The 21,441-nt window shown below is 49.6% G+C and overlaps 1 protein-coding gene across 9 annotated transcripts in view; it reads left to right on the forward strand.

Annotated features, from left to right (window-relative positions):
* CACNA1B (calcium voltage-gated channel subunit alpha1 B) overlaps nt 1-21,441 on the forward strand; it is a 311,383-nt gene that overhangs the window by 275,659 nt on the left and 14,283 nt on the right. For all 9 annotated transcript variants that reach the window (XM_063353305.1, XM_063353296.1, XM_063353297.1 and 6 more), the window contains 4 exons: nt 643-770; nt 7,988-8,084; nt 18,107-18,215; nt 20,176-20,283. In XM_063353305.1, coding sequence (XP_063209375.1) covers nt 643-770; nt 7,988-8,084; nt 18,107-18,215; nt 20,176-20,283 — 442 coding nt within the window. The remainder of the gene's footprint in view (nt 1-642; nt 771-7,987; nt 8,085-18,106; nt 18,216-20,175; nt 20,284-21,441) is intronic.

Consider the following 21,441-nt stretch of genomic DNA (forward strand, 5'->3'; position numbering starts at 1 on the left):
TAGAAACCACATGCCCTGCTAAGGGAATTGTACCCCTCCCTTCCCCTCCCCTCCCTTCCCCTCCCTTCCCCTCCCCTCCCCTCCCCTCCCCTCCCCTCCCCTCCCCTCCCCTCCCCTCCCCTCCCCTTCCCTTTCCCCTTCCCTTCCCTTCCCTCTTCCCTTCCCTCTTCCCTTCCCTTCCCTTCCCTCTTCCCTTCCCTCTTCCCTTCCTTTCCCTTCCCTTCCTTTCCCTTCCCTTCCCTTCCCTTCCCTTCCCTCTTCCCTCTTCCCTTCCCTTCCCTCTTCCCTTCCCTCTTCCCTTCCCTTCCCTCTTCCCTTCCCTCTTCCCTTCCCTCTTCCCTTCCCTCTTCCCTTCCCTTCCCTTCCCTTCCCTTCCCTTCCCTTCCCTTCCCTTCCCTTCCCTTCCCTTCCCTTCCCTTCCCTCTTCCCTTCCCTTCCCTTCCCTTCCCTCTTCCCTTCCCTTCCCTCTTCCCTTCCCTTCCCTCTTCCCTTCCCTTCCCTCTTCCCTTCCCTTCCCTCTTCCCTTCCCTTCCCTTCCCTTCCCTTCCCTTCCCTTCCCTTCCCTTCCCTTCGAACAAGCCATATTTTTCCCTTCTGGCACCTTCTCCTCTCCCTAACTGCATTATTGCTTCCTCTCTGCAGATGTTAAACCTGTTTGTGGCTGTGATTATGGACAATTTTGAATACCTGACCAGAGACTCCTCCATCCTTGGGCCCCATCATTTGGATGAGTTTGTTCGTGTCTGGGCTGAATACGACCCAGCTGCCTGGTATGTACGCTGGTATATGTGGAGAAAAGGATATACGTTGTGTATAAATACCACACCTCTACACCCAAACAGCCTGTTTTAATGTGAAGAAAATTACTCCGAAGCGTGAGGTAACATTGGTGGTAAATGCTCCAACTCCAGTTCACCGTGCACTGGAGATGAACAGGTCTGATGTCATTACAAGGGCATTTCCTTCAAATCAACACGGGAGAGACATAAACCAATAAATTGAGAACGCAAAACGTGCCCTCCTCCCCCCACACACACACATCCCCTGCCAAAAATTAATAGGGTAAATTCAAATGATCTTGGCTAAATGGCCAAGTAGAACAGCTGTTTGGCATTTCCAAATGGAGCTTTGATTGCCTTTGGCTTCTGCCTCCCAGTTTGGAGATAAAAATACGCTGAGTCTTTTGCCATTCGTTGGCAGTGCTTCAGGCACCTTGAGAGTTAACTAGGCCGCGTCTGCGCCATGTTCCTCTCCTAGCTGAGAAGCACCTCGGTGGGTTCGCAAATCCTGTGCAGAGACATGAGGCCACGCACACACACACACAAAAAAATAAAATTCAAGTTGTCAAGGTGCTCTTTTTCCCTAAAAGGAGCTGATGTGCCCCACGGCAGCGTCGGAGTCAAGTGCTACAGGCTCAGGCTCCACCGTTTGCTTTCACCCGCCTGTGAGGCAGCAGGGAGTGACGTCATGTTTCTCAGCGTAAGGGCAGTTTGCTGAAAAAAAACGTGTTTTTTAACCAGACGTATCTCACCATTTTTGATCTTGGAAGCCTCCTTCTAATGGCATCAAATTGCAGAAGGGAATTTTGTTCTCTTAAATAACACTTTAGCTTTTGGGCTTGTGGTTGAAACGTAAGACGCGCGAAATAATAAGAAGAAAGTGCAATAAGCCTAACTTTGGAAGGATTTCAGTTCTCAGTGAGCCTCTGATAAAAATGTTCCTGAAATACGAGCGTGTTAAAGGAGGAAACGGTTTTCTCGCAGCCAGACGGTGAGGTGCTTGGTTTTACGGTTTTATCTCTTTGTTTTTCTTACTCGAAGACATTTCCAGGGCGAGCTGCACTCCTGGGCTTAAGCACCACGGCAGCGGAGCCGAGGCACTGTGCTGTGACAGACCCGAGAGCTGCTGCCGAGGTGTTTTAAGGAATTTTTTAAAAATGAGGGACCAGTGACCGCTTCTAGAGCAACACTGACTTGAACACGCTGCTTTTCTCCATTGCCCAGAGAACGCTACCGCGCAACAGCCCTGGCGACAGTGTTATTTTCATTTCGAGATGCTCTGAGATGCAGTAATTTCCTTGGTAATTCTGCAGCTTGGGAAGTTGCTTGCTGGGAGACTTTTTTTTTTTTTTTTTTTTAATTTAAAACCCTACTACTTTTGTATCCATTTTCCTCCCCGTGAGTTACTCTGCAATGAATCTCGTCTGTCTTTGCAATGAAGCTGCCTCCAGCTCCTCCAGCCTTTTCACTCTGGTTTTTTTTGTTTCCCTTCAGTAGAGACAGATGCAGAAAGTGTTTGTATAATCAGCACTTCCAACTCCCTGCCAGGATGCAATTAAACCGCTTTAAAATCCCAAGTTAAATTGATTTAGGCTAACTTTAAATGGAAACCTATCCCAAAATGACTGCATTTCTCTGAACTGTGTGTGATTTTAACTAGCTCGAAGCCATCCGTACTACGAGCCTGCATATATGCGGCACACATGCCAGCAGCTTCTAATCTCCGAGCAGATTTCCATTACCACGTGCTCTGAAACACAGACAAGTCCTTTGTGGGTATTTGGCAGGCAGTAAATAGCTTTTTGGTTTTTTTTTTCCTTTCCCTTTTTCAAATCCCACCCTATCTCTTCCCACTCGAAAATCTCAATGAGACTGAAAACTGGGGAGTGCCCCTTCTCTCCTTAAAAAATAGCCTTGGCTCTGATTAGCGTCCGTGGGAGGAGTAACACACCTGCGAGGGAAAAAATTAGTATCGATGTGGCTTTTTTAATGTTTATATGTTCAGGAACTTTCCGCCCATAAGTGGCACGAGCATTAAGTTTACAGAAAGATTTGCTCGTTCTATTAACTCTGAGCCGCAGAGGTTACATTTTGTGAGTCACTCAGGGGCCAAACCTTTTCACTTCTAGAGCTGTTAATACAGAATATGTCATATATTAAGATCCTAATTTTGGTTCTCTAACCCCATTCCCGCTTCGCTCTGGTGTGAAGCTATTGCTGTTGGCAGCGGGACCAGGGGCAGAAGCGCAAATCAAAGGACAGCCAAGACGTGATGCTCCAGGCTTGATCCTAAAACATGTGCACGTTCGGGATTTTCCATGTGCGAATAGTTCCACTGAAATCACTTGTTTTTGTTAAGTGGGACTAACATTTCCGCAATTTAAAAATAATCTGAAATCCGTCCACAGTTTAGGGCCAGGACACATCTTTTGATCATTTGGGCTGAACTTCTGTGAAGCGCTGGACGTGGTATTTTGGAGATTAATAACTTGTCTTTTCGGGTACGGCTCCCAGCAGTACGCCCTGGGTTGATCTGAAGACACAGGGCTTTAGAGGACCCATTTTTTATTGATCTGTTTGGTCCACTAGTTGGTCAAACCCATTGAAAGAAAAGGTTGATCCAGTTTTTGTTTTCCACGTCAGCCATCTCCTTTTTAGCATTTCAGCTCCCAGTATAGACCTGTAGGGGAATGGTAAATAACCACCGTAGCATAATTTGCAAGAAAGAAGACCCCCAGGCAGTGCTATCTTATGCTTAGATGCAGGTGAGCTGGTTCCTACTTCCATCTGTCGCTAATTGATCACCTCTCTCAAGGTTTATTCTTTGATTATCCCAAGAAAAAGGGAATTGCAGTGTTTGTCCACTTTCCGTGGCTTAAGACCCTCGGTGAAAGATGCTGCAAGGGTAAAACGTACAAGTGTCGTTATACTTTTGTTATAGAGATAATGTTTTAAACAGAGGCTTAACGTGTGTGTGTGTATTTACGTACCTATTTCCAATACCACCTTTGTTTTTCTTACAAAATCCAACTTCCTGTAAACTTTTCTGGGGGAAAAACATTCAAAAGGAAGTAAAAAAATGCAGCTAGCAGCTGTTGTTGTAGGTGTGCGCCACGCTTAGTCGGGGTAAGTATGGGGAAACCGTTGGATTCAGGGGTGGGAGGAGCCTCGGGCGCACAGAAAAAGAGAGAGCGAGAGAAATGGGGTGCACCCAGCGGTTTGCTCCGGGGCTGGGAGTTCAGCAGGAAAGGAGTGAAACCCCTGAACTTAAGGATGAACTGGGAATGAAACGAAAATTGGTTTTCTATGCACTTTTAGTTGTTCAAGATACATAAAGTGAGCGCTTTCTCTCTCTTATACTCCCCTTCCCAGTGCCTACCCCTTAAAGATACTGGAAATGGTGGTCTCCCCATCCCATTCCCAGTAGTTGCTCCCAGGAGAGGAGGGAGATGCTACTGGCAGCACCTTCAGTGGTCGGGAGGAGCCACAGGTGCTCCTAAGGGAGAGCTTTTTCTTGGCTATCTGAGATCAAGGGATGCTGATAAAATAAACAAAACTCAAACAGACCTAAACAAGGAGGGAAAGAACCTCTGCTTGCCAGAATTTTTCGGAATTTGCTGCCATGACCCTCCAAGGCAATGGTTTTCCAGCCTTCCATGAACTCTTAGAGAGCTCATACACATTTTCTACATGCTGATTTTACAAAACCATTCTAAAATTTCGGTAAACTTCTTGACTCACTTAAACCAATATACTTTTTATAACCACGATTAGGCCTGCAGCCAAGACTTGCACGGTTCCATTTGATCTGTTTCTAAATTAATAGTTTTGAGTTGGTTGTGAAGGTTTTTGAATAGACCTTCATTTTTCACGTCCAAAAAAGCGGTAATATTGAAGGAGATATTCCAAAATATCCCCGCCTTCTTTATATAACACACCAAAATAAACATAGTGAAGCCAAATCATCTCGGTTTTATTTGGAGGTCATTTTGAAGTTCAGTACAGCTCTTTTTACACATGATTTGGTTACTTAGAAAAGATTAAGGAATCTAATCCTGCTGTTAAATTAGCTGAGAATATTGTTGGGAGTTAATGAGACTGACCATAAAGCTACCTCGAGGCGTCTGATTTCACCTACTGGTAATGAAGGCTGGATTTTCCCAGTGCCGATGGCCAAGAGACGGCTCTGGAGATGGCAGTTTCTGGACTTCCAGCCAAATGGCTTATTGCCCACGAAGCAGAGTACAGCCCTGCTGGGGTTACGTAGGTGGTAGCAGTGGAAGGTAAAGGGTCCCAAGCTCTTTTGAACCAGCTAATTTCAATCCCAGTAATAATCCATTAAAGAAGCTATTTGTGCGCTGCGGGCTCTGGTTTTGCCGGGCTGCTGCAACGCCGGGGCGGTGGGTAGGGGCCGTCCGTGGGCAGAGGGAAGTAAAATATTAGTGATAAAGGTAACATAATGCAATGTCTGGAAGGCCCTGCACGTGGCACTGAGGGCTTCACAGAAGCAAACCCAAGGACGTAACTTTTGTTGGGCAGCTGGAAGTTCTCTCCCTCTCTCTCGGTCTGTGTTAATGTACCTCCTTCACTGCAAGCCCCGTTGCCGTCAGACTAACCTTGCTTTGCAGCGCGTTTTGCCCTTCCAACTTCTCCCGTTTGCCTGGGGAAAAAACTGATTCCTCTCAGATTTCGCTGTCATAACATCTGATGTTTTCTTTCCAGTTGCCGGATTCATTATAAGGATATGTACAATTTGTTACGTGTAATTGCTCCACCCCTGGGCTTAGGAAAGAAGTGCCCTCATAGGGTGGCATACAAGGTTTGGAACTTCAGAGACTCCCTCCAGCATTTTCAGTTCTGGTTTTTGTTTCTTTTTACCCCCCTTCCCCCCCCCCCCGCCAAGTGCAAATGCAAACAGTACAGAAAAGGAACTGTAACATAACTAACCCCTTGCCTGAAAAAAGGAATGATTGAGTGACTGCCTCCTTTTTCCTCCATGCATCTCTTCCCCGTCTACTCCCACACCCCAGCTGGCTGGAGACAGGCAGCTTTATGAGACAGTGAACCCTCCAGCTTCCATCCCGCCGGGTCTGGGTGGGAAGGGTTGGGGAAAAGCAGCACAGCATCTCAGCGCTTTCCCTCTATGGATGCGCCCCAGGGAGAAATGTCATCCCAAGAGTTCTAGGGAGCAGCGAGGCCATTTCGCTTGGGCTTCACAGCATTGTCGCTCCAGTTGAATGACCAGCGTTTGAACCCTTCCCTTTCCTCAGCTGAAAAGACATTTGATCTAAGCCCCGGTTAACTGGGGGGCAGGGTGGGATGGGGGGAGATGAAGGGCAGAACTTCTCTCAGTGCAACTGCAGCAGCCAGAGATTGCTTTGGGAGCAAATATAGGTCTCTGAGATGTCCACCATAGGACACCCAGTGAAACCTCCTGCTATGCTTGGGAGCCGGGGTGGGGAATTAAGGAGACGTCTTGCCAAGAAATGAGGGCAAGAGGACACTGGAATTCAGTGGGGTCCCAGTTATAGGCAGGGATTTTCTTGCCGCTGGTGCATGGAGAGCAGAAGGTGAAGGAGAGAAGTGGGAGCAGCCAGCGTGGAGCTTGCTTCTCTCTTTCACTCCAGCCCAGGTGTTTTCCACACCTGATTAGGGATTACGAGTTAATGAGCATTGCGGAGAGGCATGAGACCCTGTACCTCCAGCCAGAGCAGGGGCAGGAGAGAGAAGCTGGGGGAAGCCGTTGGCTGTAATTACAATTAGTGTCTCTCAGCAGCCTTTAAATTAGCTCTGGGCTATAAAAGCTGGGTGGTATTTTAACTGCATTGGTTACCAAGGACAGGAATAGATGGGTTTGGCTTGGTAAGTTCTCTCTTCCACCCACTCCTGCATCAATGCTTCAGGAACAGGAACGGAGACCTGTGTCAGGGTGGTGGGCTGGGGAGCGGCTGCCGGCTTCTGGAGTCGTCCTGCTTGGGAAAGGGGTTTCATATGGAGCTTAGGTCTTGATAGATAGTGGAGATGATAATACCGTCGTGCTTTTCCACTTTTCCAGGGGTTAAACATTAATTAATAACATGCTGCAATATACTTAGACCTTCTCAGATGCCAGGCAGCACAGATTTGCAATAAGCAGGCAGCTTGCTGGGAAAACAAAATGAGATTGCCATAGTCATGCTCCTGGTTTCAGTAGTCAGAAAAAGGCGACACAGGAGAGTTCCTCGCTGTTTCTGCATCCCTTGTTTTCCAGGGCAGGGTTTTATTTACCACCAACATGCGCTGAAGGTAGATGCCATCAGTAATGGGCTGGCCTAGGGGCCTTTTCCCAAATCTCTGCAATTCCCAGTTCCCTCTAACAGGCAGGACAGCCAGCTGTCCTCGGTGTCAGAGACAACCAGTTGACGCTGGGTTGAGAAAAGAGGGGCCCCATCAAATGCAAGGGTGAAACAGGCCCCTTTTCCACCACCTTCCTGCAAATTGAGTGCTGGGCTCTGGTTTTGTCAAAGCCGAATTTGGGCTGGAGGAGAGACCCAGGCTGGCTGAGGTTTTGCAGAGTCGCACCCTTGGCTTGGAGTCAGAGCAGTCGCAGTCTGTCCCCCCCCAGCAGACACACCGGGACCGGCTTTTTGCTTCTCTCTTAACCCACAGGCCAACCTGAAAACCAAACTCTGTTCACGGAAGGAAGGCTGAACATTTTCTCTAAGCCCTGGCTCTCCCTGTCCCATAACTCTGCCTACCAGCGCTCCCCGGCATGGTGAATCCAGCCTCTTGATTGACTGGTTTGGGGGGGTGAGAAGGGGAAGCATCCCTCCACCCCCGCAAAGAGCCACCCCAACCCGCGCCCTCCCCGCACCCTCTCCACCCTGAGCGGAGACATCAATCATTCCCCGCGGGGACTGCGGCCGCCGGCCGTCCCTGCAGCGAGGAGGAGACGTTGGGCGCTGAAACACAGCAACGGAAGCGGAGAAACCTTTCGATTTACCCACCTCTTTATTTTGGTTTTGTTTTCCTGAGAAATCTGATTAACCGGATCTCTGTTTTCTTGTCTGCTTTCCCTTTTCTCTCCTCCTTTTCATTTGCTCCATTGTGTTGCCTTTTTGCCCCATCCCCCCTCCTTTCCCACCCTCGCCCCCCCCCAACCTTCCCCAACCTGGTCTGGTTTGATTTCTGTGTCCTCTTGCTTTTGCCTCCCTCCCTTTGACTCCAAGCGGGCGCATCAGTTACACAGACATGTATGAGATGCTGAGACACATGTCCCCACCTCTAGGCCTTGGAAAGAAATGCCCTGCTCGCGTTGCCTATAAGGTAGACCAACCCCCCTTAGAAACTCCTGCCAAACCACCAGCTTTTTTGTGCCGTGGCTGAAGCGGGTGCCGGTTTTCTGTGACATTGGTGTTGTTCTCCTGGACTTTTCTGGTGCTTTCTCCAAGCAGACTGGATTTTGGATCTTCTGCCTTTTTTTTTTTTTTTAAATTTTTTTTTTATTTTGTAATCTTTTTCTGGTCTTTGAAACTATGGCACATCAGTTTGTCTTTCTAACTATGTCTCTGCTTTCTCTATCAGTGTTTCTCTCTCTCCTCTCTCATTCTGCTTCCATTTAGGCTAATTTGGGGAGGGAGGGTGCTAATGAGCAAATTACCCCACCAGTAGGATCCCCATTTATCTTCCTAGAGCTCTTTGACTATCCATTCTCACTAGCCCTTCAGTAGTATGCTGTTTTTTCCCCTTCTTAATTAGATTGGAGTAATTAGAGTAGGCAGTACTGTAGGAGTTAGCAAGCTATTAAACACAGGCAACACCAGAAGGGCTCCTTAAATACCCTCGTGAAAGAAATTATTTTAACAGCAAACGTTTAAGACGGTAAGATGAAGAAATCACTCAAACTTATTGTTTATTCTGAAAAACTTTTAAATTGAGACACACACACACAAAAAATACATTCTGTCCCCCATGCTGCTAGCTGCTGCCTTTCAGACGCTGCCTGGATGAAGGCAGTGGAACTTGGGTAGAGACAGAGTCGAAATTAGGAAGCAGACCCCAATTCCTCCAGGGAAAGCCACTCTGCTCTCCCGACAGCTCGTGGGACGCTTAGAAATTTGCATTTTGACCCCCCTGGTGTTTGGAGGGAGAGTTTTGCCGTCAGCATTGAGCATTGGTGTAATTGAGCATCCGTCAAACCCAACAGGGGTTGGTTGGTTTTTTTTTTGCTGTTGACCTCATTTCAGCCACCACCAGCCCTAATTACTGCCCCCCGCTGTGCTTGGTGCAATGGATCCAGATCGCAACATCCCCTCCCGTAGCGCCTGTTTTTTTGCTGGGGCCGTATCAAAGCAAGATCTTGCAAAGAGACTCGAGCTAAACCCAAACCTGGGCTTGCCTTTATGTCGGGCAATTAGCGGCAAGAAGAGGTTCAGGTACGGCTTTCTACAACGTCCTGCCTCAGTGTGTTAGGATTTAAAAGAAAAAGGAAATAAAACATAAAGCTAGCCAGTTAGATGTCTTTTCTCTATTCCTTTTGATTTGTTTTTGGCCACTTTGGTAGCTGCTTTAAAAGAGCATCTCTATTACGAGCAATTCGTACCCACCACACCGTAACTAAGCTCCGGGAACCCAGCTATGTCAAAATGCCAGGTCTCAGCTACATCAGATGAGTGGGTAGATAAACATCTCTATGGAGGTACCAATTACACCCAGAAACCCAATGCTTTTAAAGCACTCAATGTCTCCTTGTAGCACCTGCGAGTTTCCATTGACTTCAAACGGAGCTGTGTCCTGCTGAAAGCCTGGCAGTGGGTGTTTGCAGCTGGGCAACCGGCTCTGCTCCGTGGGCACACGTGCATGCTAGAAGCATAAAGTTCTCCCTTCCCCCCCCCCCCCCCCCAAATCTTGTACATTTAGAGAAGGAAGAAAATAAAAGGGGATAAAAAAGAGATTTTGCGTTAAAATAGGCGTTTTAAACCAGCCTTTTGGCATCTCTGTGCTTGCGCTCAACTCTTGCGACAGAGGCACTGCAGATGGGCCTTCCCTTCTCTGTCTTTTCCCCGCGAGTTAGCTGGTATCTTGTTTTATTTGCCTTTACAGAACAAATCCACAGCACTTAGGTACATAGGAATAGCTTCTCTTTTAAATACAGACATAGGAATAGCTTCTCTTTTAAATACAGACTCCTGATTTTTTTTTAAAGTTGTCTTTATTTTTTACCCTTCTATGAAGAAACCCCTACAAGGTGTCTGTGTGTGACTGAACCATAAGTAGAGATGGGTTCAAGTCAAAATGCCCCAACCTAGAGTGAACACCAGATTTCTCTGAGTTTGGAGGTGACCAGGTTTATTTTGCATGTTATCAAAGAGCCCCAAACTACAGAAATAAGGATTTAAGACCAGATCTGAGTTTTTCCCAGGGCGTAAGGCTGCAGCTTGGGCTGACCCCAGTCCCAACTATGGCTGCTGACAAAACTCAGCCATCACGGGGAGGCAGCACCGCGTTTCGCTCCCTCCCTCCCTCCGCCGCGTCTCCGTGCAGCGCTAGGAGCAGCACGGCCATGGAGACAGGTTGGTGCTGAGCACCTTCCCCCAGACAACAGCTGTGTGTGGGTCTCAGCATCCCCCTGCCCTACATCTGCCGGGTGTCCCCCCAACCAGTGTCACTCCTGCCGTCCCCCCACTGTCAATGGAAGCCTCGGGGAGGCCGGTGCAGCCCACCCAGCCTCGCACGCCTCCGTGCAGAGCCAGCCTGAAGGGGGACAACGGCCCCCTCGTCCCGCAGCCGTAGCTCAGTCAGTGCCGACAGCAGCCGGGGCTTTGTCTCTGCACTATTTCTGCTCTCTCCCTTTGAACCAAAAGATGTTTTAAAAACCTTACCGTTCTGTCCGGCAAAAGCTCTTTTGCCCCACACATCCACCCTTTTTCTTTCCATATATATATATATTTTCCCAGTCCTCTCTATTTGCAACCGTTTTGTGTTTTCCCCCTGTCTTTGTCTGTGTTGCCTTCTCGGTGTGTGCACGCCGTCGTTTCGTTTGGATTCTTTTTCCCCTCTTTGCAGCCTCCTCGGCTGCTGTCCTTCCTCTCTGCTGTTTTCTGGTCCCCCTCTCTCAATGGTTCTCCTTGGTGGCCGTGACCAGCCTCTGCAGTTCCGCGCGCGTGGCTCGCTGCTTGCCCGGGGGGTGCATGCCTGGGATGCTCCGGCACCGGGAGAGCTCTATCCTGCACTGGGTAGGGGGGATGAGGAAAGGGTGAAGAAAATGAATTTTTAAATCTTTTCTACACAGTCAGATGAAAAGAGGGAAGAAAACCACTTTGGCTTCACTCTGGTGTCTTGAGATTGGGTCGCTGGTCCATGTTCAGATGAGGATGGTGTTTTTTCACTCTGCCTACAGTCCGTATCGAGACTTGGAGGCCCCTTAGATAGAATGAGCTTGTCCATAGCGAAGGGTCCTGGGGTTTTATATGTAATTCAGGAGTAGTAGTAAGGGCAGAGTGGCAGCCAGGTCTGCCGTCACCTGGAATCAGTCTGTCCTTTGCACCGCAGAGCTTTGTGTGCATCTTTAGAGAAAACGGGAGAAGGAAATAGGAAATGCCCACGATGCTGTTAAATCTCGGTCTGGCCCTACAATGCCACCAAGATGTCTTGCTGACATCTGCAAGAGCAGGGTTGGAGGAGGGTTTATTTCAGAGCCTGGGGGTGTGATTCTTAGGAACGGTGTGGTGCTAGGAGAGGCGATAACCCAAGGCTTTCCCCACTGCTCTTCAGAGTCATCTTTTGACCTCTTGGGGACAGGAGAAGGCAGCATCGCCAGCGGGCACATAGAATCATAGAATGTGTTGGGTTGGAAAAGATCTTTAAAGGCCATCTAGTCCAACCCCCCTGCAGTCAGCAGGGACATCTTGAACTAGATCAGGTTGCTCAGAGCCTCATCCAGCCTGGCCATGAATGTCTCCAGGGATGGGGCCTCCACCCCCTCTCTGGGCAACCTGGGCCAGTGTCTCACCACCCTCAGTGTAAAGAACTTCTTCCTCATGGCTAATCTAACCCTGCCCTGCTCTAGTTTAAACCATTGCCCCTCGTCCTATCGCTACATGCCCTTGCCAACAGCCCCTCCCCAGCTTTCCTGTAGGCCCCCTTCAGGGACTGGGAGGGGCTCTAAGTTCTCCCCGGCGCCCTCTCTTCTCCAGGCTGAACCCCCCCAGCTCTCTCAGCCTGTCCTCACAGCAGAGGGGCTCCAGCCCACGGATCATCTTTGTGGCCCTCCTCTGGCCCCGCTCCAACAGGTCCATGTCCTTCTTGTGCTGAGGGCTCCAGAGCTGGACACAGTCTGTCCAAGTCTAGCTCCAGGAGAAGCCCTGCATGAGCTCTGCAGGGCAGTGCTGGGAGCTGGAGGAGGCTCTTGACTTGTTTTTGTGGTTCTGTGGGTGCTGTCAAGCACAGCTTTGCACACCCTATTTGAAGGGTGATTCATTGCAGGGATTAGGAGGGCTCTGACTCTCCCTTTAGCACCTCCTGACATGGCCAGGGCTCCTGGTTATGCGATGGCAGTTGATCTCGGAGCTGAGGTGACTCCCCCTCTGCACCTCACCTTGCCTATCACCGCCAGGTGGATTTAAACATCTGGATTAGGCCCCCTGAAGGCTAAACAAGGATTGGAGCGGTGCGTTTGCTAGCTGCCCAGCCTCGCTACCTCTTCTGCATAGAGCTAGCACCATGCTTTGCTTTTGCTGGAGAAGGATTGCCCCTCGGGAGGTAGGGTGCCCACTCCATGCAGCAGGTCTGGTTGTCTGCCAGAGACACAGCCCACATTTTGGGACACAGACCTTGCTCCTCTGTTGGTCATGGGAAGGAGAAAGGGCACGGCCAGCCTCTCTGAAGTCAAGAGAAGAGTTAAACGAGAGTAGAATAATTACAACTAGGTCGGGGTGAATTATTCATAGCAAATAATTTATTCACCAAACTCAGCCTCGTTTCCCACAGGCGACGCTCCATTGTCCCGAATTTATTCGCGTTTGGGGATTATTCCCAGAGCAGCCCGTGTCCCAGAGGCTGCTCGGGAGCTGCTGATGGGGGGGGGCTCTTCATAATTCAAATCCGTGGGGGTGCCCGCTAGCTTCCTGCCGGTTGTAGCTCGGCGTGCTCCGCTGCCTGCTGACGCTTGGACAAACGTGTCAGTGAATAAGATTTACAGTGCAGATATTTCTCTTCCGTGCTCGCTTTCTGGGTCAGGCAGCAGGAGACCTCTGGCTCTCCTGAATTTCCAAACCCCCTTTCTCTAACACATTCCCTGCCCATTCGGACGCTGCCCCAGAAGTTTCCAAGCAGAAGAGCTGCAGAAAGCACATGCTGAAAAGGCACAAATTCTGCCAACTCTGCTCGACACAAAGGTTTGGTTTCTCGTTAGCGGCGTCTTTGCTTACTTACAATTAAATCACTACTGGAAGCTGAGGGGTGTCTGCACCCCTCCTGGCCTGACAAGGAACCGGAGCGAAAAGTGTTGCCTCCCTAACCCCGGCTGTAATCGGTTACTACCTCGTTATCTGCACAGAGTTAATTAGGAGACTCTAGAGACGGTGTTGCAGCTCCTGCCTCTGGGGCCTTCTCCTGCAGAAACATTAACGAGCTCCCCTCGCTCGCTGGGGGGGGGGATGCCTCCGAAACCACCTAATTAAAAACCGGAGCGGGGACTCCATCTGCTGCCGGCTGCTTTGCCTCAAAGCCTCTCGGAGGAAATTGGAGGCGAAGGGAGGAAGAGGAGCAGCACGGGGAGCAGGGAAGCCCTTTCCTGCCAGGTCTGGGCACCTGGGAGGGATTTTTACTTTTTCCCACCCCCCCCCCCCCCCGCTCCCCGCTTATTAATTCACCTGAACACCCCTTGTTTGTGGCTGGCAATTCCCAGGGTGCCCCAAATGATGGAAGCTTTTTTACTAGTGCGGGGAAGCATCGCGTCCCCTGCCATCTGCATCAGTAGGCGCGTGCACGTTTTCCTTCTGGGGTCTAGAAAGATGGAAAATTATCCAAATCAGATTTTTTTTTTTTTTTTTCTTTTTAAATCAGATTTTTACGTCGTATTCTAAAGCATGAGGAACTGGTAAGCTGTGGCCTTGAAGTGCAACTTCAGCCAGAAGAAACAGCAAAAATGCGGGGAAATGTTAATTTTACTTTAAACTGTGTACAGGCTAAACAACTGGTTCAGGTTGTTTAACCATGTTGCTGCCCGCGCGGTATGAAAAACATTGAGGGTTTGGGTTTTTTTTTCTCTTCTAACCTGGTTAGGGATGAAAATCAAAAGTTCTTGATTAATTTTTCAAAGAGCGATTTTGAGTCAATCAGAATATTTGACTTTGAGCAATTTTACCAATTTCAGTTGGATTCCAGTTCCTTTTAAATGGGTCCTATAGAAACGTAAATGAATTAAAATATAGGTAAAATTAGAAAGATGCTTTTAATTGATTGAATTTTGTTGCTCTGCACATGTTGGTAGGAAATATTTTTACGTTCAAGATGTTTCATAATATTGGAGGGGAAAGGAAGATTTCTTTTTGTTTGCAGTTTCAGTCTTTCGGTTGCTTTTCTGGCTTTTTAGGAAAATTTTTAGGAAAACGCCCCAGACGACGTGGAGGGAAGTTGAGGGTCCTGGGGTGGCTGTGCCATATCTGGAGCCGGTATCTGGCTGACTCCTCGGCTCCCCGGGATGCCAGCGGGGACGCGGTGTGAGCGTGTCTCACCAACCTGCCTTGTCCCTTGCCTGCCCCACGCGGTGTGGTGGCAAAGCTATTTTGAATCAAAGATGAATCAATTCCCTCTTCCCAACTGCTTCATCTTCAGCAGGGGGTCTCACAGAAATGTAGTATAGCCGTTTAAGCAATATATTTTCTCAAGTCAGGGGCTTCCAAGAAAGTAATTCTCACGGATGTCGGAGGGATCTAGGGTGGCTTGTAGCCGAGACCTGTTGGGCTTAGTTGCAGCAGGTTATAAGGTGCTTCTGTCCCCTTTTGTGGCCTTTTTTGGCTAAGAAATGAGCAGCTGCTCTGCCCTGGTGGGCGCAACTTGCAGCCCATTTGCAGTGTAAGTGCTCCTCAAACTGGCTGCCGACAACCTGCCCCAGGGAAGGACCAACAACCTGCCCCAGGGAAGGACGGGGAGATACATCCCAGTTTGCCACCCCATAGAGAGGAGAAAGGGAGACCTAAAGGTGGCTGGGTTGACCTGTTTGACCAGTTTGCATACTGGGGTGGAAAAAAATGCTGTAGGCCAGGCAGCGCTGAGGGTAGCGTGGGGAGGAGGGAAGGGACGTGGTCTGGGGAGGGACTCTTCCAAGTGGCCGTTCACAGCTCTCCTGCTCAGCGCTTGCATGTGAGTTTTGCTCAGCCGACCTTCCTGCAAGTGTGCAATTGTAATGTGCATTCTCTTGGACAAATCTCGTTTTAAATCCTTTGTCCACGACTAAAATCTAGAAGGAAAGCCCTTCACGCAGCATTGCTGCGTATAGCTGAGATGTGGCCTGTGTTCTGCATCCATTCCCTTTGAGAATTTGTTCAGTTGGGGGCACCTGGGATGTCTCAGTTCCAAAATAGGGGGTTTTTTTTGGTGCTAGTTTTTGTGAGGATAGAGCTCTCCTGGGAGGAATTATTTCTCATCTGCTTGTTCTTCACTCCCATGCATCTTCTTTCTCTCTCCATCCCTTAACTCCCTCTCCCACCAAACTGGGATTCAGTGGGACTCTGTAAATGGTAACTGTGGGCTCACGTGGTTATAATAATTTTGTTGTAACTTTTTGTGTGCTGAGAGCAGAAGTCTGAATTAAAATCCTGTTTCATTGGACGCAGGAGAACTGAAAAAATTGTTGTGGCGTTGCCAGCATTTGATACCGTCATTGAATTATAGAGAGAGGAGAGTCTTGGCTTTGATTCCCCTATCTCTGGGGCTTGTCAGACATGGAAGATAAGATAACCTCTGGGCATGCTTTAGGAAAGCTCTTTGAGACTACAATGGTTTGTCTCAGACTTTAGGAGACAGGGTAGGTTGTTACATGAGTCTCTTGTCCCGAAGACATGCAATAAGATAAATAAGGAGGTCTCGGCTCCTCTGGATGTCAGCTCACTTCAGAAGCAGACGTTTTGCACTGGACCGGTGCCCCGTGCCCTCCATCAGCACACGCATACCTTTCCCCTGGAGGGAATGTTTTCTCCTTGGCTGGCAGAAAGTACCAGGGATGGAGTCTGTCCTCTCTCAGGGCACCAGAACACCTAAGGCAGCTCCGTTCATGCCTCTGGGAAACTCCGTGTTGGAGATTTCTCTGAGCAGGGAGGCTCAACCGGTGCTGGGAAAGGGATCCAAGTCTTCATACAGCAGTCTTGGCTTGGTTTTGGGTAGAGCGTAGGAGTAGGAGACAGGGCTCGCACTGAGCTCTCTCCCCCTCGCCTTGCCAGAGACCCCAGGCAGGTCCCTGCTCTCAGCTACACCACGTTTCCCTTCGCCACCAAAAAACTGCCCGTGAGCCGCCGTTCTTCTACCGTGGCATTTCCCTGGGTCAACGAGGACAGTGGCACCCCTGAGGCACTGCAATGGGGCATCTGAAGCGGGGATGGCACCAGCAAAGCTGCATCGCTTGAAAAATACTCACGGCCCTTGATGCTGCGTAGTGTTTCAGCGCGCAGAGCCAAAGCGGGACCCGGCCCCATCTCTGCACTCTCCGCCGCGGCAATTTACTGCTCCGGAGGGTCTGCAGCCCGCTGCTGATGGCGCTTAAATTTCTTTAGCAGCGTGTTGGGCTGTTGTTAAACAAAGAGAAGGCTTCTGTACAGCGATAGGGATCAAAATAACAGCCTAAGCCGCTTTCAGATGTGGATGAAATTCCCTCCCGAGCGAGGGGCCCAGGCCAAGCCAAGACTGGGTTTTCCAGGCTGCTGCCAGGCTCTGCCCAGACGGATTAATGCCCGGCCACTTCCTCGGGTTGCGTGTGCCCTCGGAGAGCGGAAACACAGGGCTTGTCTGATACGGCAGCGGCCAAGGAAGTTTCTAAACAGCTTGTGAAAGCCGAGGCGCTGAGTGAGAAATCATTAGGTTGAGGAAGGAGAAGAAATCCATCCTTTAAATGCATTGCTAAGGTTATCAGCAAGGCTTGGGCAGAGCTTCTCCCCGTCTGCATTTACATGCTCTGCTGCCAGCGGTGTTCAGGGAGCCCCAGCTTTCCAAAGTGCTCTTGGGTGCTTCACTGCTTGCAAGAATGAAGAATTTGGCCCATCAGAGGTGGTCCTGGCTGGTGATGGGGAAGGAGTTGCCACCAGGTCTGAAGGTCTTGGAAGATACTGATCCTGAGGGACTATTGCGCGTTTGGACTGAAAGAACTTAGTTGGGGGAAGTTGCAGTCCTGCTCATGTCAATCCAGCCTCTCCCGCTATGGGTAAGGTCCGGATGGAGCCGTGTAGCTCTTTGACTGGAAGGAAAGGGGGGGACCTTCAGAGCTCCTGGGATACCCAGAGGGAAAGGAGGTAAGAGACAGAACCCAAGTGTCTCCAATAAAAAGGATATTGCTCACCTTTGCCTGTTAGCAGCTGGACCCAAACTGCCCGAGTCCTTGAGCCCCACCTCAGGGCTCACCAGCCTTATTTTCCAGAGTGCTTCAGGCTGTGTACAAAGCACATCATCACGGGACCGCTCCAGAGGCTGCGGAGCTCCTGTACAAAGCACTCGCGTGCCTCCTGTTGTCATTGCCACCAAAAGTGCCTTCCTCACATCCCACTCACTGGCAAGGCCACCTGCACAGCTGGAAGAGGCCCAGTCACTTTCTGGATGGAGCCACATCCTCAGATGGTGGATGTAAATCGTCTTACTCCATCCAATGGTGCCAGAACCTGTTTGTTGCTGTTGCCCCTGTTGTAGAACCAGAATGCAGGTGAGGGTAACTGATGTAGGGATGGATGGTGGAGGTGGCTTCGTGGTTTATATCTCCTGAGCATGCTGCTTTGGCAGGGGTGACGGGCACCAGCCACGTGCCTGGAGGCTGCAGACATAGTTGGAGACGGTCAGGAGTAGGGTACTGGGCTCTGAAATGGGATGAGAGCATCCAAACTGACTTTTTGGGAAGAATTCTCTTCCAAGGATTGCAGTACAAATGCTGGCAAATCAATTGTTTAACCGTCAAAGCCACCGTCACAGCTCAGACCTGCTCCTGAAAGGGAGTTGACGTCTATACAGAGAAGATGGGTTTTAGCTCGGCACACAAAAGGTGAACACACGTTTGTAACGTGGCTATTTCTAAGGGCTCGCAGGGGGGAGGGAGGGGAGGGGGGAGGAATCCCGACCCGCGCTCACAGCCACTGCCTTTCTCTCTCCAGCGCCTGGTGCGGATGAACATGCCGATCTCACCCGAAGATTTAACCGTCCACTTCACGTCCACGCTGATGGCCTTGATCCGCACCGCCCTAGAAATCAAACTCGCCTCAGGTGAGGGGGAGGTGATGTCTGACAGCACGTGTGGGCTCAAACCCCAACTTCTCTGTTGGCTTGGTGTCCTCTTGAAACCACCGAAATCCTGCCCCAGGTGGAAATCCCGTTTTCCTATTGCCTGCATGCCCTCTGCCAGCACCCGAGGACAAGGGACCCTCAAGGACAGGCAACAGAGAGGGGTCCTGAGCATCACTCTGCCTTTGGGGTGGCCGCATCCCAGCATCCCTGCCGATGGGATGTGGAGAGCTCTGGCCATCCCAGTCGGGAGCTCTCAGAGAAGCCCTGTGCGTGCTCGTTGCTGTAGGACAGAAATGAGAGTTTCCATATCTCTTTTCTAAACTCTTCCAGCACGAGGCAAAACCAGCCCTTCCTCTCCAATCACTTTCTGCTGGCAGCAAGGCAGTGACTCCAAGTGCCATGAACCGCATTCCACCTTGAGATAAAACTTAATTATTTAAGTGTTTAATCAGGCATTTGCTTGACTTTCCAATTAAACATTGCGATGTAATAAAATACACTGGCCTTTTCTCTGGGTCGTTACACTATTTAATCAGGCTGGCTGGGGTCAGAATCCAGGCAAGACTAGCCAAAGCTCTTTTATACCTAATTTAAAAGCTAATAGGAGGTAACAATGCTCTTATGAGCAAAGGGCAGGGCAGGGTTAGGATGTTGTGCTTTTCCTAAGCTGTTTTAGGCCGACCATTTAACCTATCTGTATTAATTACCTCCCTCATATGTTGGTTAAACTTTGTCTTTGAGGCTTTGAGTAAGCACTGCTGGAAGAAGACAACCTTTTACGCTCACCGGGACTCCCCTGGGGAGTGACACCGAGTATCAGACACTCATTTCGAAGGATGAATTTAGGACTGCCCGGGATTTTTAAGGGCCAGCCCCTTATTTTAGTAATAACCTCTAGATAAGGACGCTGGGAGTTTGTATCATTTTAGGCTTCTGGTTTCCTGTCAGCGATGGTAATTCCGACCATTCGATTTTCAACTGCAAATGGCTCCCCCTGTCCTTTTCTTTGGCCCCACACTGGGAGGGAACCAGAGAAGAGCTCAACTGATAGCGCTGGATTCTTTCGAGGGTTTATATCTGCCTGTGGGTTGTGAGGTTTTGACCTGTTTTGTTGTTATGTGCTTCGTTTGAATAGGTTTTGTGTGCTACATTTAATTGAGCCTTTGGTGGGACTAACAGGCCTTTAATAAACCCTCCCTAATGAGTTTCCGTGTGGGAATTCAAACCACCATGTAGCAGAGTACCCGGAGCCTCCCCCCATTACTTTTCTCTTAGAAAAATAATCTTTGTCATTCAGATGAACTACTTAATTGCCTACTGTGCGGTGCATTCATTTGGGAGCTGGCCTGTTGGCTTACGTGTACTTTAATCACTTTCCCCTTGTGTATTAAGACCTCGCTTTGGCCATTTGAATAATGCCGCTGTGTTCAGCTCTTTCTGTTTTACCCTGAGATATAGCTGCTGATACAGAACAGCGCGCTTATGTCTCATTGCCAAAGGCTTTGGGAAGAGTTGGTGATGGAGAGGGTTTATAATCAATCGTGGCGTTGCTCGCAGGCCAGCACCTCAGGCCAGGTCCTTGGCATCACACGTTGGAGATGCCGTTTCTTCCTGTTGACATTGTCCAGCATCCCAAAACCCAGGCACCCGCGGTTAGGTCGAATGAGCCTGAGCTGAAGTTGAAGCCCCAAGTAACAGCAGAGGGTCAGGGGGTTGAAGCGATGATGGTCCTCGTGGTTCACGCCCTTTAGTCATGGAGGAGGTCACCGATTCCCTTTGCAACATCTGCCATGGCTGGTGCGGGCTTGCTGTTCGCAAGAAATGAGAGCGGGGGAAATGCCTTCTCCTGGGCTTGCTGTGCAAGTGGTGGTACGTGCTGACAGGACAACGGGTTTCACTCCTCGTCGTGTGACTCCTTCTCTCCCCTTCCTTTCCACAGGGGGTGTTAAACAGCACCAGTGCGATGCTGAGTTGAGAAAGGAGATCTCGCTGGTTTGGCCCAATCTGTCCCAGAAGACTCTGGATCTGCTGGTGCCTCCTCACAAACGTAAGTGGTTTGTCAGCAAGCACCCAACCCATCCTAGCCACCTAAGAAGCCCTGAGTGTGTTCCTCCCTCCTTGCCTGCTCTGTCCCTAGCCCCGTCCTAGGTGCACAGTCATTTAGAGGATGCAGCCAAGGAACCAAGTGCAGTTCCTGCCCCATCCCTGGAGGTGTTCAAGGCCAGGTTGGACAGGGCTTGGAGCAACCTGTTCTAGCAGGAGGTGTCCCTGCTGGAACTGGATGGGCTTTAAGGTCCTTTCCAACCCAAACCATTCTGTGATTCTATGATTCAGCTTGTTGGTATCCTCTGCGTAGGGTTTCCAGCCCACACCTCCGTGCCATGGTCACAAAAGGAGGGGGGAAGCTGAGGTCACATCTAGCCATGTATTTCATTATGCTACAGTAGATTTCCTGTACTTAGGAAAAAACACAAACCCAACCCAGTGCCAAGATGGGACCGATGCCCTGTGTGGCCTCTTCCAGAGCTTTTCCATAGCTTTGTCTGCCTCCAGCCTGTGCCGTACAGGACGGGAGAGCAATTTCTACCACCTGGGCTCCAGAAAACCAGAAGAAAATTAAAGTTTGCTGAGAACTTCAGAATCAGAAGAGAGGTATTCTGGGGCTAAAGGCCTTTGTGTTACTTGATGATGTCCTGGGCAAATGTGCTGAGAAAATGCAAAGTTTCCTATTATCTTGATTGGCCCAAACAAGGGCTCTGGATTCCTGATTAACGAGAAACAGTGCAGAGCAATAAAGGCATTGTTAATTAAAAAAACTGAGGGAGCTGAGGAGGTGCAAATCAGTGGGTAGTGACTGCTTAAGTCTTTTCCTCCCCTCCTCTCGTGATGCCTATATATCTGCTGCTTTAACTCCTCGCTCTATGGTAAGTGCTCCATTGCCGTGCGGGGAAGGACTGGTAGCGTAACTGTGAGGGTGAAAAGAGACATCTGGAAAAATGAAATTCTCTTTAAATGTATATTAGCCCATTATGCCCCGGTTGACTGTAATTCAAAGAAATAGGAATAAGGGTTCTTTGTTGATAAAAAGCTGGCCGTGGATCTGGTATTAATTTAGCAATTCTTCTGTCGGCAATGCTTACAATGCCACAGAGCTTTCCTGCCTGTTTTTTTTCTACATGGTCTCTGTGAATGTTTGCCACAGAGA

This window comes from Chroicocephalus ridibundus, chromosome 15 (genome assembly GCF_963924245.1).
Source record: "Chroicocephalus ridibundus chromosome 15, bChrRid1.1, whole genome shotgun sequence".
Taxonomy (NCBI): domain Eukaryota; kingdom Metazoa; phylum Chordata; class Aves; order Charadriiformes; family Laridae; genus Chroicocephalus; species Chroicocephalus ridibundus.